Below are 16,632 nucleotides of genomic sequence, written 5' to 3' on the forward strand. Positions count from 1 at the left end.
CCACTGCTCACAGAGTATTCACAAAATGTCTGGCTTCAGCCATTGCTTTTTGCAGACAAAGAAAGATTCAAATTTCCCCCTACTTGGATGACTGCCTGATTCAAGCAGACAGTCAGGGAAAGCTGTTGCAGCACCTGACATTTGTAAAGGACTTTCTAACCTCACTGGGGTACACTATCAACGAAAAGAAATCCAAACTAATACCCAGACAAAAAACTGTATTTCTGGGAGCAAGCTTGGACACAGCATCCCAGATGGCATTCCTTACTCCAGTAAAACAAGCCTGACAGGCTATTTTTCTTAAATGGCCACCAGAACCCAGTTATCCGCAAGGAAAATCCAACAAGCTCTAGGGTTCATGGCCTCCTGCATTCTACTAATTCCATATGCCAGACTGCATATGAGGAAACTTCAGTGGTACTTAAAAGTCTTTGGTGCCAACATTCTCAGGACCTGGAAACTATCATACCTATGATACCTTGTCTAAGGAAAGAGTTCCTTTGGTGGGCAGCAGCATGCAACCACATGAAGGGACTTCCCTTTACACAACCCCATGCCACCCAGACCCTTGCCACAGATGCATCAGACTATGCCTGGGGTGCACATCTGGACAGCAGGTGCATTCTGGGTCACTGGAGCCCAAATCAAATTCATCTGCACATCAACCAGAAAGAGATGCTAGCTTTTCAGCACGCTCTGACAGCCTTCAAATCCCTACTCTCTCCAGGGCCTCTTCTAATCAAAACTGACAACACCACAGTGATGTGGTACATCAACAAGCACGGGGGGAGCCCACTCTTACCCACTGTGCAGGCTAGCCATGACCATTTGGAAGACATGCATATTCACCTGCAAGCCCAATTCCTACCAGGCAATTTGGGGCAAGGAAAATGATGTAATAGGTTCATAGGCCCAAGGGCCTACGTAAGCCTAGCCAGCAAGGTTCCATAGCTTACGCCACCCAAGAAAGTTATTTTCCTATGCCACTGTCCAGCAGAGACACAGAAATGATCCCCGGGGTGTATTTCCTATTTCCCATCCACTCATCAAGATTTTTCTTGAAGAGTGCTAATGAAGAACTTTGCTTGACATAGATGGGTAGCTTGTTCCAGAGTATAGGAAGTCTCTGGGACAGGAATCTGTCCCTCCAGCATGTCCTGTTTATTGTGGTGACAAGGTTTAGGTCCCTAGAGCATGTAGCTCGGAGGGATTGGGATTTCTTTAGGTGTAGCATGTCCAACAGTTGTGGGTTTGACATAGCTTTATATGTTAGGCAGAGATCACCTCGGAGTAGGCGATATGCTACGGAGTAAAGTTGGAGTTTTTTGAGACGGTCAGTGTAGGGCATTTGTTTGAGGCCAGTAATCCTCTTTGTGAGGTACTTTGTGGCCTTTCCAGCTGCTGCAGATGTCTTGTGAGGTACATTCCAAAAGGGGCGTTGTACTCTATAATGGGTCTAATGAGTGCCGTGTAGAGGGGAACAATGACCTCTTTTTTCCTGGATGCGAACCCTTTTATGATGAGGTGTGCCATGTAGAAGGACTTCCTGACTACTGTGGCGATGTGACTATCAAAGGAGAGACTACTGTACACCTGAGTCCCAAGGTCTCTTATCACACATAGTGGCATTGGCTGCCTGTTTTTATACTACTAACGACCTGACTTCAGTCCTGAAGCGACAGCAACCAATGCAAAAACACTAAGCCTCTAGTATTTGGGCCATCTGAGGGCTACCCTGGCAGGATAACCCAACTGTGATGATTGCAACAGTGAATATACTCGAGCATCTACATTTATGGTAAGTATACACAACTGTACTATCCTTTTCTTCTGTTACTGGAGAGAAGGTATAACTTTTTTGGAAATGAAAAACTGACCTATCAGTGTTAGCTAACAAATACTAGGAAGATACAGGTATGTGTTTTGATTATTTGATTGCAGTGGAACAACCATTTAAATCAGGATTTAAAGGAACATTTTAGTTAAAAAGTTTGACAAGAGTTTCCCATCTAGCAACCTCCTTCTCTGTTTTTATAGCTGTTATACTCTGTAGACCTGCACCACTTGTACTGGAGTAAAATTTCTGTATTCATATTTTGCTTCATTTACCATTTGGAATACCAAGTTTCCTTTTCATACATAACCTGTGAGCTTCTCAATACCATTATGTAAAAACAGTGTCTTTATTCTGTGCACACTTTATGTGCTGCAGGACTACCAGTATGTACACACAGTATAGTTATACTGTGCACACTTTGCGCTGCAGAGCTACCAGAATGAACAGAGTATGTTTATTCTGTGCACACTTTATGTACTGCAAGACTACCTGTATGTACACAGAGTATGGTTATTCTGTGCACACTTTATGTACTGCAGGGCTACCAGTATGTACACGGGGAATGGTTATTCTGTGCATACTTTATGTACTGCAGGACTACCAGTATATACACTATGTTTATTGTGTGCACAATTTATGTGCTGCAGGACTGCCAGGATGTACACAGAGTATGTTTATTCTGTGCACACTTTATGTGCTGCAGGAGTACCAGTATGTACACACATTGTTTATTCTGTGCACACTTCATGTAATGCACAGCTACCAGTATGTACACATAGTATGTTTATTCTGTGCACACTTTATTTTCTACACAGCTACCAGTATGTACACAGAGTATGTTTATTCTGTGCACACTTTATGTACTGCAGGATTACCAGTATATGCACAGAGTATATTTATTCTGTGCACACTTTATGTCCTCCAGGACTACCAGTATGCACACAGTATGTTTATTCTGTGCACACTTTATGTGCTGCAGGGCTACCAGTATGTACACAGACTTTGGTTATTCTGTGCACACTTTATGTACTGCAGGACTACTAGTATGTACACAGAGTATGGTTATTCTGTGCACACTTTATATACTGCAGTACTTGCGAACTGTACACAGAGTATGGTTGTTCTGTGCACACTTTATGTGCTGCAGGACTACCAGTATGTACAAAGAGTATCTTTTTTCTGTGCACAATGTATATACGGCAGCACAACCAGTATGTTTATTTTGTGCACACTTTGTGTACTGTATGACTACCAGTATGTACACAGAGTGTGGTTGTCCTGCGCACAGGTTATTTGCTGCAGGACTACCAGTATGTACACAGACAGAGTATGTTTATTCTTTGCACACTTTATGTACTGCAGGACTGCTAGTATGTACACAGTATGTTTATACTGTGTACATTTTATGTGCTGCAGACTTACCAGTATGTACACAGAGTGTGTTTGTTCTGTGAACAGTTTATGTGCTGCACGTCTACCAGTATGTACACAGTGCAAAGGTTATTCTGTGCACACCTTATCTGCTGCAAGACTACCAGTATGTACACAGAGTATGTTTATTCTGGGCACCCTTTATGTGCTGCAGGACTACCAGTATGTACAAAGAGTATTTTTATTCTGTGCACAGTTTATGTACGGCAGCATTACCAGTATGTACACAGTATGTTTATTCTGTGCACACTTTATGTGCTGCAGGACTACCAGTATGTACACAGTATTTTTATTCTGTGCACACTTTATGTACTGTAGGACTACCAGTATGTACACAGAGTATGTTATTTTGTGCAAACTTTATGTGCTGCAGGAGGTCTATATTACATTATCGGCTGATGAAGAGAGCGAACACTGTTTCATCAAACCAATAATGTCGAAAGACCTAAACAGCAAAGACACAGAACATTGTTTTTTTCCCCAGAGGAAAAAAAAACGGTCGGCCATATCTTCGGGAATTTGCAATTTCCTCCACTATGATGCAATCTCAGAGTTGGCATATTTAAGTAGGGGGGGGCAAAGCCCCCAGTCCTTTTGTGTTTTAAGTTTTTTTTTTTTTTTTATGGAGCAGCAATTTTTTTCCCTGGGAAAAAATCTTTAGGACTTTTGACATTATCGGACTTTTTATCAGTCAATAATGTAATATGACGTATGTACACAGAGTATCTTTATTCTGTGCACACTTTATGTGGTGCAGGACTACCAGTATGTACACAGTATGGCTATTCTGTGCACACTTTATGTGCCGCAGGACTACCAGTATGTGCACAGAGTATGGTCATTCTCTGCACACTTTATGTACTGCAGGACTACCAGTATGTTAACAGAGTAGGTTTATCCTGTGCACACTTTATGTACTGCAGGACTACCAGTATATACACAGAGTATGCTTATTATGTGCACACTTTATGTGCTGCAGAACTACCAGTATGTACACAGAGTATGTTTATTCTGTGCACACTTTATGTGCTGCAGAACTACCAGTATGTATACAAGAGTATGTTTATTCTATGCACACTTTAGGTACTGCAGGACTACCAGTATGTCCACGGTATGGTTATTCTGTGCACACTTTGTGCTGCAGGACTGCCAGTATGTACACAGAGTATGGTTATTCCATGCAGTATGTACACGGTATAGTTATTCTGTGCACACTTTATGCGCTGCAGGACTACCAGTATTTACTCGGTATGGTTATGCTGTGCACACTCTATGTGCTGCAGGACTACCAGTATGTACATGGTATGGTTATTCTGTGCTCACTTCATGTGCTGCAGGACTACCAGTATTTACTCGGTATGGTTATGCTGTGCACACTCTATGTGCTGCAGGACTACCAGTATGTACATGGTTTGGTTATTCTGTGCTCACTTCATGTGCTGCAGAGCTGCTAGTTTTTGCTTACAGCACATAACATCAGTGATGTGTCTCCAAAGTACAGTTGTCACTCTGAGAATAGTGACATGGCTTTCCTTGTTTTTCTTTATTGCTGTTTAAATTGTTAGTTCTTTTTTTCATTGTGTTTGTATCCGCTGTATATTCATATGTGAATACTCATTTCTTTGTCATTAGAAATAGTATTTATAATGTTCATCGTGCATACAGCTGCAGTCATAACAGATGGGTTATCCTGCCGTCAGGCGGGTCCTCGGTCGGCTGAATTCCAAAGTCTAGGTCCGGCGTCGGATGTCGTTGCTTCTTCCCTGACGTCAGTGCGGCAGGGGTATAAAAGAACCAGCCGACGCCATTTTCTTCAGTCTTGCCGCGCAGTGCCCAAAGCAGAAGCAGTTCGCAAGTGCCGGTCGGCCAGCTCCTGAGATTACGAATATTTTTCAACCGAAGTCTTCTTGAAAGCTAAGTACCCCGTTGGGGAAACTTTTCTTGCCTCAGACCGATGTCAGACAAAGTTAATAATTGCATTTCATGTGGGAAGCAAATACCGCATAAGGATTTCCATTCCCTCTGCATTCCTTGCTTAGGCCCAGACCACGACATCTCGGCCTGTCGTTTTTGGGCTACATTCAACAAACGCACTATTAAGAGTCGGGCGGAGTTCGCCCAACACTATTTTGGCAAAACGTTTAATTACATTATGTCGTCGGATACTCCGACTCCAGTTTTGAGTAAAAGACGCAAAGATAAGGACCGACATACGAGGTCCGAGACTTCTACCGACACCATGCTAAAGCTGACTACAGGTGCTCCGGTACTCTGCGAGGCGCCTACACAGCCCCTGACTACCGATGACACTTCCTTAGCGGTGTCTTCTGTGCCCGAGGTCGCAGGCTCCTCAGCCCACACCCCGATTACAGATACCGACGCCACTCTTGGTGGGGAAACTCAGAGTTTAGACAGGCCTGCCACCTCTCAAGGTGTTTTCAGGCCGCCACCTTCTTTTTCCATTAAGGCTTTCACTAAATCTAAAGCAGCCATGCATACTAAAAGACAAGCCCCACAGGGTCCCTCTGAAGGCCCCATGCCTAAAAAACAGATGCTCAAAATGACTGAGGATTTGATTACTCTTATCAGGGGTTCTCAACCCCCCTCGGACAAAAGGCCCAGAGTGGAGGAAGAATACCCTTCCTCGGACCAGGCCTCCAGAACATTCTGAAGACCAGGAACATTCATACTCCCCTTTTGAAGATTCTGATGCAGAGGAGTCCATTCCCTCTGTCTCCCCCCTGAGGACTATTCTTTTGGGGAAACCTTGCATACCTTGAGGGAACACTTCCACTGGGAAGGCCAAGATTACTCAGACTCCAAGAAAAGGCTCAGGGATTTCCTCTTGCTCCCTCAGCACAAGCCTCTGGCTATCCCTCCTGTCTTATACATACTAGATGATGTGTATTCAGAGGCCAGCCTTAACCCAGATTCTTTACCTCCAGCTCCAGTCAAGCCTGACAGGTATTACCGGGTTCCTGATTCACACCAATTCCTATACAAAAGCCATGCGGCTGACCCAGAAACTATTTCGCAGGGTCCCAAGGGAATTAAGGCCTCCACTGCCAAAAATGCATTACCTTCAGAGAGAGATTCCAGAGCTTTAGAAAGGTGGGGGAAAAAGGTATACACCTCGGCCACTTTATCCATGAGGGCATTAAACTGTCAGTTCCATATGTTAAAGTATCAACAGTTTTTGTTATCTCAGTTGAAAAGCAAAATGTCACAACCTGAACAACCAGACTTGAAGGAGTTGCAGGATTTGTTGCATAGTGCAGAACAAGTGGGTAAACATACCTTGCAATGTGGTTTTGATGCTTTAGAGGCCTCATGTAGAGCTGCTGTTACGGGATCAGTCATACGTAGACATGCTTGGCTCAAAGAGCAAATCTTACCAGATCATGTCAAAGCTAAATTACTAGATGCACCTCTTCAAAAAGATGTATTGTTTGGTGTTAAAGCTGAGGAGGTATTAAAGAAAATGGAGGAAAAGGCAAAATCAATGCAAACAGTGAAAGATTTCCTACAGGTACAACCTCCACGTTTCAGTAGAAATTGGCCTTCAAAAAATTGGTCCTTTCCAGCCATGGACAGACCTCAAAGAGGTAGATACAGGCGCCCGAGGGGTAGAGGGCAATCTCAAGGATCATTTAGAGGCAGACAATGGCAAGCACCTACACCAAGAGGTGGAGAGGATAGATCACAGCCATTCAGAAAGCAGAACCAATGACTTTCCCCTTTGCATGCCAAGCAAAGCTCTAATGGCTGCGGAAAACGCATTATTTTCGAAAAATTGGCATATTGTCACAAAAGACAAATGGATCCTGGACATTATAGGCAGAGGCTACAGATTCCACTTTCACACCCTTCCAAAAATGAGAGGCATGCCAAACCTGCCACAAAATCAAAGGGCAGAGGCACAAAAACAAATTTCAGCTCTCATGGACATGAAAGCTATTCAAGAGGTACCTGCACAAGAACAGGGTCAAGGTTTTTATTCCAGACTATTCCTGGTACCAAGGAAGGACAAAGATTGGAGACCTATTTTGGACCTATCCATCCTAAACACATATTTACTGCACAAAATTCAAGATGCTCACATTACAGCAGCTTCTTCCCATGCTGGGCAAGGAGTCTTGGCTGGTAACATTGGACCTCAAGGAGGCATACCTGCATGTCCCTATCAGACAAGATTGCAGAAGATTCCTCAGATTTCTTGCAGGTTCAACCCATTATCAATTCTCTGCATTGCCCTTTGGCTTATCTACTGCGCCCAGATTGTTCACGAAATGCCTGGCATCAGTAATTGCCTTCTGCAGACTTCAAGGGATACAAATATACCCATATTTAGACTGCCTGATCCAAGCGGACAGCAAACACATACTTCTGAAACACCTGGCATTTGTAATAAAGTTGTTGAACTCTCTGGGATACACAGTCAACAAAAATAAATCAAGACTAATACCCTCTCAAACAATAATTTTCCTGGGTGCCAGCTTGAATACAAATACCCAGATGGCCTACCTCACGCCAGAGAAACAAGGGCAACTAACTTAATACTTCAGAAAACTGGCAACCTTCACCAGGCTGACTGCAAGGAAAATCCTGCAGGCTCTGGGATTCATGGCATCTTGCATCCTGCTAATCCCATGTGCAAAACTGCATATGAGGAAACTTCAATGGTACCTAAAAAACTTATGGTCTCAACACAGCCACAGTTTGGAAACAATTATACCACTGATTCCATGCCTCCAAAAGGAATTTCTGTGATGGGCTCAAGTATGCCAAAGAAACATAGGTCTCCTATTCTGCTTGCCTCAAGCAAATCAAATCATCACAACAGACGCCTCGGACTATGCCTGGGGGGCACACATGACAGATCAGTGCATTCAGGGCAAATGGTCCCAAAAAGAAAAGCACCTACACATCAATCAAAAGGAAATGCTAGTAGTAAAAAATGCTATTATGGCTTTCAAAGACCTACTGCATCCAGGCCAGCTATTGATAAGGACAGACAACACCACAGTGATGTGGTACATAAACAAACAGGGAGGAACTCATTCATATCCCCTCTGCAGGCTAGCCATGTGTCTTTGAAACATGGCTCTGGAATTACAAATCCAACTTCAAGCACAATTCCTGCCAGGCAAGGAAAACACGCTGACAGACAACCTAAGCAGAAATATGACAGACCAACACGAATGGAAGTTGCATCCTCAAGTTTTTACAAAGATAATTCAAGCATGGGGAAGGCCAGACATAGATCTCTTTGCTATCCACAGAAATTACCAATTGACAAAATTCTGCTCAAGGACCTATCATCCACAGGCCTGGAAAGTGGATGCAGTCTCTTTCAGTTGGACAACAATGACAGTTTATGACTTTCCACCTCTTCCTCTGCTGCCCAAAGTTCTATTAAAAGCCAGAGCAGACAGACCAAAGATGATTCTCATTGCTCCAGACTGGCCAAGACAACACTGGTACCCACTCCTGAGGAGCCTGACGCATTCCCCACCATGGATCCTGCCTCTAATGCCTCTTCTGTTGACTCAGCACAACTTCAAAACTCTTCACAGTCAGCTGAAAACACTCAATCTAGCCGCATGGAGGATTCCTTAAATTCACAACAGACCCTACTCTCCAAGGAGGTGCAGGATGTCATTTTGGAGGCCAGAAGGCCTTCTACTAGAAAAGCCTACTCCACAAAATGGAAACTGTTTTGTGCCTGGAATCAGAAAAAGGGTCAGAATCCTGGAATACTGAATTTACCTCAAATATTACAGTACCTAGCTGAGATGCTAAGCAGTGGACTTTCATTCTCTTCCATCAAAATCCATGCCTCAGCCATTTCTGCTCAGTACAACACTGATCCTCCTTTATTCTCTCACCCTCTCTTAAGACAGTTCCTCAGAGGGGCTAAGAATATAAACCCCCCCAAGGAAGCAACCAGTATCCGCTTGGGACCTCAATTTCATTCTAGAAAAACTGACCCTGCCTCCATTTGAGCCAGCTGCTTCAACAGAACTGCAATATTTGTCATGGAAAACAGCCTTCCTTCTGGCTATCACCTCAGCACGCAGGGTTTCGGAACTACAAGCCCTCATGGCTGTGCAGCCTTTCATCATTTTCCATCAGGACAGAGTTTCCTTATGAACCAACCCTTCCTTTATGCCAAAGGTAGTATCCAGGGTAGCCTTGAATCAGGCTATCCACTTACCTACCTTTTACCCTAATCCACAAAACAAAGGGGAGAGACTACTACATTCCTTGGACATTCACTGACAGCTTCGTTATTATTTTGACAGAACAAAGCCATTCAGAAAATCAGAGCAACTCTTTGTGTCCTATGCTACAGGTGCTCAAGGGAAGGCTTTTTCCTAACAGACAATCTCAAAATGGATAGCCCACTGCATACGCTTTTGTTATTCTTTTCATGGTAAAACTGTACCTACAGGCATCAGATCTCACTCCACAAGGGCCACAGCTACCTCTGCAGCTTTCCTCAGGGGGGGTTCCTACCAAAGATATTTTGGAAGCAGCCACTTGGAGTTCTGTACATACTTTCTCCAAGCACTATCACCTACCATTATACTCCAAATCTAGAGCAGGCTTTGCCACTGCAGTCTTGCAGGGCATCCTTGCTCCTCCTAGTTCCACTTAGTGCCTGCCACCCCTTTTTTTAGCTTTGGGATTCTACCCATCTGTTATGACTGCAGCTGTATGCACAATGAACATAGTACAGTTTTGTACCTACCATAAATGTAGATGTTTGAGTGCTAATACAGCTGCAGTCCAGGTTTCCCTCCCTCCTTCCCCTCTTGGGACAGGCCTAATGGCTAACACCTCCTCATACAACCTGATTGGAGTATTCTTTTATGGTGTATTTGCTTGCAACTACTGTTTTTCGATTATATTGCATTGCATTATTACATACATTTATGTTTTGCCTTCCTTCTGGGGGCACCTGACATCTGGGGCAAGAAAAACTGAAGAAAATGGCGTTGGCTGGTTCTTTTATACCCCTGCCGCACTGATGTCAGGGAAGAAGCGACTACATCCGACGCCGGACCTAGACTTTGGAATTGGGCCGACTGAGGACCCGCCTGACAGCAGGATAACCCATCTGTTATGACTGCAGCTGTATTAGCACTCAAACATCTACATTTATGGTAGGTACAAAACTGTACTTTGTACTTTTTAACAAAATTTGTACTTGTGGTGCTTTTCTCTCCAGAGCTCCTCTGAACATGAACTGTGTCTACATGGTCTTCCTAGTCAACAAAAGTAGATAAATAGAAAGATGACTAGGTAGATAGAGAAATAAAAGCCAAACTAAATAACTTCCTTGGTCCAGCTTCTGCATCACTGTCAGTACTTGTTGAGGAGACTTAATCTTTCTGCATATGAAACATAAGCAGTGTGCGCCATGGAAATGACACTAAATATCTGAAGACGCAGCTGTGGAAATGACACTGAATATCTGAAGACTCTGGTTTCACTTCATTGTTTTCTTGTTTATTAAGGGAATCACAGGCATAAATAGCAAGTGTCTTCAATTTCAAGGACCTGACTGTCTTTACAGCTTCCAGAAAATTCTAGGTTTTGTCAGTTTCTTGTCTCCTGTTGCTTGTAAAGTCAGTGGCATGTACTTTGTCTTGTTGACATTTAGTCACAGCTAATCACAGCATAGGGCACCGTTCCTTTAATTGCTTTCTGTCTACATACGCATTTATCAGTACGTAGTTCGCTTTTGTAAAAAAATGGTTGGTTTCATATATGAAATAATAGAAATGTAAATGCATCTCTGAAAGACATTTCATGCTGTTTTGAGAGCAGTTGCTCAACTCTGTATTGTTTGTGTTTTCTGTCATTGGCAGGTACAATAATTATGATAGAACACCATTAAACATTGTGGCATATGACATTATTAAACGTTGGTACAAAGCACACAGACACCTCACTACAGAGCTTAGGAAACCAGAGAATGAACTCTGGATCAAACTTAAACCTGGCAAGGTAAGACAACAGCATTCTGAATTACTCAGTTACATTTGAATATGGTTACAGTAATTCAAAGTCATGGAGAAATGGAAGCCTGCTCTATGTGTATGTGTAAAGTTGGATGGTTACAGTAAATTAACAACAGTAATAGTTTCTTTGGTAAGGAGTCTGTGTAACAGATGCTCATCAGGTACCTTTTAAAGGTAACAGTAGAACTTTATATTAAATGCCAAAGTTGAAGTAGATGGAAACTGCGTTCTCCCAGACCGTGGTATCAGAAAATGAAATGATAGGTTTTAGTGTGTTACTCACATTTGGATTAGTACCTAGAATTGACTTTATAATGTAATACTACCTGGAGGGAGAATGGTGGTGCATTGATGCAGTGACATCATTTAGCTATCACACAATGTAATACTACCTGGAGGGAGAATGGTGATGCATTGATGCAGTGACATCATTTAGCTATCACACAACGTAATACTAGCTGGAGAGAGAATGGTGATGCATTGATGCAGTGACATCATTTAGCTGTCACACAATGTAATACTAGCTGGAGAGAGAAGGGTGATGCATTGATGCAGTGACATCATTTAGCTATCACACAACGTAATACTAGCTGGAGAGAGAAGGGTGATGCATTGATGTAGTGACATCATTTAGCTATCACACAATGTAATACTAGCTGGAGAGAGAAGGGTGATGCATTGATGTAGTGACATCATTTAGCTAACATGTAATGTAATACTAGCTGGAGAGAGAAGGGTGATGCATTGATGTAGTGACATCATTTAGCTATCACACAACGTAATACTAGCTGGAGAGAGAAGGGTGATGCATTGATGCAGTGACATCATTTAGCTATCACACAACGTAATACTAGCTGGAGAGAGAAGGGTGATGCATTGATGTAGTGACATCATTTAGCTATCACACAATGTAATACTAGCTGGAGAGAGAAGGGTGATGCATTGATGTAGTGACATCATTTAGCTAACACGTAATGTAATACTAGCTGGAGAGAGAATGGTGATGCATTGATGTAGTGACATCATTTAGCTATCACACAATGTAATACTAGTTGGAGAGAGAATGGTGATGCATTGATGCAGTGACATCATTTAGCTAACACATAATGTAATACTAGCTGGAGAGAGAAGGGTGATGCATTGATGCAGTGACATCATTTAGCTATCACACAACGTAATACTAGCTGGAGAGAGAAGGGTGATGCATTGATGTAGTGACATCATTTAGCTAACATGTAATGTAATACTAGCTGGAGGGAGAATGGTGATGCATTGATGTAGTGACATCATTTAGCTATCACACAACGTAATACTAGCTGGAGAGAGAATGGTGATGCATTGATGTAGTGACATCATTTAACTAACACAAGAGTTTTTTGTGACATTGTTTAGCTAACACAAGAGTTTGTTTGCCCAGCAGGTATTTGTTGACTCCTTTTATGATGTACAACTGGTTTGTATGAGTAAGTTGCCAGAAACAGAGTTCTGCTTGCCCTGATGGTATTTTGCCTCTATGAAAGAGTTGCTGTAACAAATATGCTGAGACAGTGGGATCACAATGTGGGTCAGACAGCTCCCCGTACCGAGTACAAAATAAGGGGCTGTGAGTTTGTCACTTAAAAAAATAAACTGCAACTCAGATGGATTGACAGTCAATTAAACAAGTTGCTGTTTAATTTTTCAAGCAATTTTTGTAGGGGATCTCTCTGCAACCCCCAACATGTTAGGCCATGTCGAGGGGATCTTTTTGCAACCCCCAACTTGTTTGGCCATGTTGAAGGGATCTTTTTCCAAGCCCCATCATGTTAGGTCATGTTCTTACACAATCCTGATGCTTATATGTACTAACTCTTGTACCTTGTATCTTTGTACCCTGAGACTGGGAGACCAGTCAAAGATACTGCAGGCTCTGACCTTGTATATATCCTGCATTGGCACTTGAGATCTGGAGTAGGGACTTCATTTGACAGCAACCTGTGGGTCTTGGATCCGATATCGGATCCGAGCCGGCAACTATTTATACAGCTATGGATCCGAGCTCCTAGCTCCTCCCCTCACCCATAATCCCCTGCCAACCCCAATTGACCCCAGATCTAGTTTTCCGCTCTTAGAAGAGACAGCTGGATTGCAGAGCTCCTGGCGACTGTCAGATAAGTTTTCAAAAAACTTGTTAATTAAGAAAAATATTTCCTTTCTTAACTCGTGTGTGTGTTTAGGATCCCTTTAGGTTAATTTTATTCTTTTTTTCTAGTGTATTTCCTCCCGTCGCTGGTCGTAGTGTGTGTGTGTGTGTTTTTTGTGTTTTGGGGCCTGGTGTGCTTGTGTAGTTTTTTTTTCTTTTCTTGAGAAATGTTGGAGGCCCCAAAGCCCATTTTTTCTAAGTGCACCGAGTGTGGCCATAAGCTTTCACCGGCGGATGACCACACTCTGTGTGTTCGGTGCCTTGGGGTTGAACACCTGTCCTCAGGATGCACGATTTGTGTAGGGTTCAACCCCAGGGCACTGAAGGAGCGGAGGTTGAAGCTGGTCCTGGCGGGACTTTTGCCCCCGGAGTCGGCTTTGGCCTCCGCTACTCCCGTGGCACCTCCCCAGCCTGTGGTGGTGGCCACTCCTGCCCCCCTTCCTCCAGCCGGGATTCAAACTCCCACTAAAGCACCGGAGGATAGGGAGGCCAGGAGGGAGAAACGGAGGGAGAAGCACCACAAGCGGTGGGCCGAGGCCTCTGCTTTGGCCCCCCCCAGCTAAGCGGGCTTCTCCCTTCACGGCTTCCAAGTCTCCTCCTCCTCGGCTCCGATCACCTTGCTTCTCCCCGGGACCAGAGGAGGAGGAGACCTGATCTCCGTCGAGGTCATCGAGGCGGCACTACAGGCCTGCCTCGGTGGCCTCGTCGAGATCCACCTACAGCCTGTCTGATGCAGACTTGGACCAGATGATGAGAAGGTTCATCCAGGCCCAGCTGCAGATGGGAGTGCTTCTGCCTCCCCCCCCCCTTCGGGGGGGAGCTTGACACCCTTTTTTGCTCTGATAGCTCCTTCTCCGACCCGCTTCCCGGGTTCGGAGCGCTTGCAGCCGGGCAGCGTTGGAGCCGGGGGTGGGCTGGCACCGACAGTACTGGGTACTTCGGATCCGACCCTGCCCTCGAGTCTGTCGGTTCCATCGTCGGATCCGAACTCTCGGAGCCGTGGCCCGAGCTTCAGATCCGAGGGATTCAGTGTGCCTTCGGCTCCGTCCAGGTCGGAGCACACTGGTCCCTCAGATCCGACGGTCTCGACACCGGTTCCGATCCCTTCATTGGATCCGAGTGGGAGTCGGCTCTCGGTGCCCAGGGAGAGCAGCTCCTCCTCGGCCTTCAATGTAGTGGAGAGGGCTCTGTCGAGAGCATCCAGACCCCTAGCCCTTGTCTCGGCTCCGCCCTGCACTCCCTCTCTGCTGGGCCAGGCTTCCATCACCCGGCCACAGGGACAGCCTGCTTCGATGTCCCAGGTTGTTCCTTTGGAACAGGACATTGCTGGTGAGACCTCTTCGAACAGCCCCCCCCCCCCCAGGAAGTGCCTCGCAAGCATAAGTGTAAGAGGAGGCACGTGGACTCCCCCGAGTCCTTAACAGAGGACACGGACTTGGATGAAGGGGAAGGCTCCCCAAGATCACCCCCTGAGGATGTCTCCTTTGGAGACATCATGGAAATGCTTAGGCTCGGGGGGGGTGGTCTGCCCCCAAGGCTTCCTCCAACGAGTCCGTGTTCCTGGAGGCATTCGAAGCAGGCCCATCTACCTCTTGGGTGTCCCCTCCGGCCGGTCACAAGGTCCACCAGGGAGTGGAAGGAGCTGGACACTGTGGAGCCTATTCCCAAGTGCCCGGACAGGATTTTGAGCCCCCCCGCAGACCATCCCCACTGGAGCAAGGGTCCCCCTGTAGATGCCATGTTGATGGCGGCAGCCACTAAGAGAGAACTAGCTCAGGAGAGCCCCTCGGTCCATCCTCCGAGCAAAGAGTCTCACTTGATGGATCGCCTTGGGAAGTGGGTATTCAGTTCAGCGACCTTCTCGGTAAGGTCTCTGAACTACATGGCACATGTCATCAGGATGCAGCGCGATCTTATTAAAGAATACGCTGCTTCCCCCCCCGGAGTCCATGTCGACGGAGGACAAGCAATTGTACTCCACTCGTATGGCCACTCTGAGATCTGTTTCTAATACCTCTATGCAGCTTTTGTCTCACGCAACTGAGGGAGCCGCTAGAGCTAGCGGAGCGGGCCTAGTTATGAGACGCCAGGCCTGGCTCTGACATTGTGACTTCACGGAGCCCTTTAAGGCGTCCTTTGCGAATGCCCCCTTTGATGGTTCTGCTTTGTTTGGCAAAACCATTCGCGAGACACTTGTCCAGAGCGAGAAGGACGGGAAGACATTGTCTGCCATCTGAGTCCGCTTCTCTGCTCCCCAGAGGTCCTTTTCCAAGAACCAAAAGGGACAGAAGAAGATGTGGTTCCAGAAATCGCAACATTCCCAACCTGCTCCGGACAACCATTCCTTCCGTGGCAGAGGAGGACAGGGAGGACGTCGCCCTAGAGGCAGAGGGGCACTGAGAAATTTTGGGTCCAGAGAATCCTTCTCTGATCGGCCCACGCAACAGCCCTGAAGGGTTGCCCGACTGCTCCACTCTGGAGGCAGTCAGGGGCGCTTCTCGAGGCATCTGACGGCATGGGAGTCCATTACGTCAGACCGCTGGGTGCTTCAAGGTTACAAAATCCCTATGCTTCATGTTCCCAGACTCAAGAACCTCCCCGATGTACCACCCAATCAGAGGGAGGCTGCAGCCGCGGAAATCCAACAGCTGCTAGAAAAAAGGGCGATCCAACCCGTCCCCCCAGACCAGCTCGGATTAGGGATTTACTCCAGGTTCTTTCTGGTGCCAAAAAAGACGGGGGACCCGAGACCAATTCTAGACCTCACCCTCTTGAACCTGTCGGTAACCAAGGAGAAATTCCGAATGGTCACTCTTCAATCCATTCTCCCCCTGTTGCGGGACGACTGGATGTGCTCTATAGACCTCAAGGATGCGTACTACCACATCTTAATGGACAGACGATCCAGGAGGTTTCTCCACTTCTGGCTGGGAGCCAGCCACTATCAGTTCAGGGTCCTTCCCTTTGGCCTCACCACAGCCCCCAGGGTGTTAACCAGAGTTTTAGCAGTGATAGCGGCCCACCTGAGACTTCAGGGAATGCAGGTCTTCCCATACCTGGACGACTGGCTACTGACTGCCCCAACAAGGCATCTACTCTGCTCAGCCAGAGATTTTTTTCTTTGCCTAGCCGCCAGTTAGGCATCACGATCA

General features: G+C 45.6%; 1 protein-coding gene across 3 annotated transcripts in view; it reads left to right on the forward strand.

Annotated features, from left to right (window-relative positions):
• The window catches only part of TMLHE (trimethyllysine hydroxylase, epsilon), a 1,127,719-nt gene that overhangs the window by 953,368 nt on the left and 157,719 nt on the right, over positions 1-16,632 (forward strand). For all 3 annotated transcript variants that reach the window (XM_044057660.1, XM_044057662.1, XM_044057661.1), the window contains one exon: positions 11,146-11,284. In XM_044057660.1, the coding sequence (XP_043913595.1) occupies positions 11,146-11,284 (139 nt within the window). The remainder of the gene's footprint in view (positions 1-11,145; positions 11,285-16,632) is intronic.

This window comes from Protopterus annectens, chromosome 15.part0 (assembly GCF_019279795.1).
Source record: "Protopterus annectens isolate FY-2018-M chromosome 15.part0, PAN1.0, whole genome shotgun sequence".
Lineage (NCBI taxonomy): Eukaryota > Metazoa > Chordata > Ceratodontiformes > Protopteridae > Protopterus > Protopterus annectens.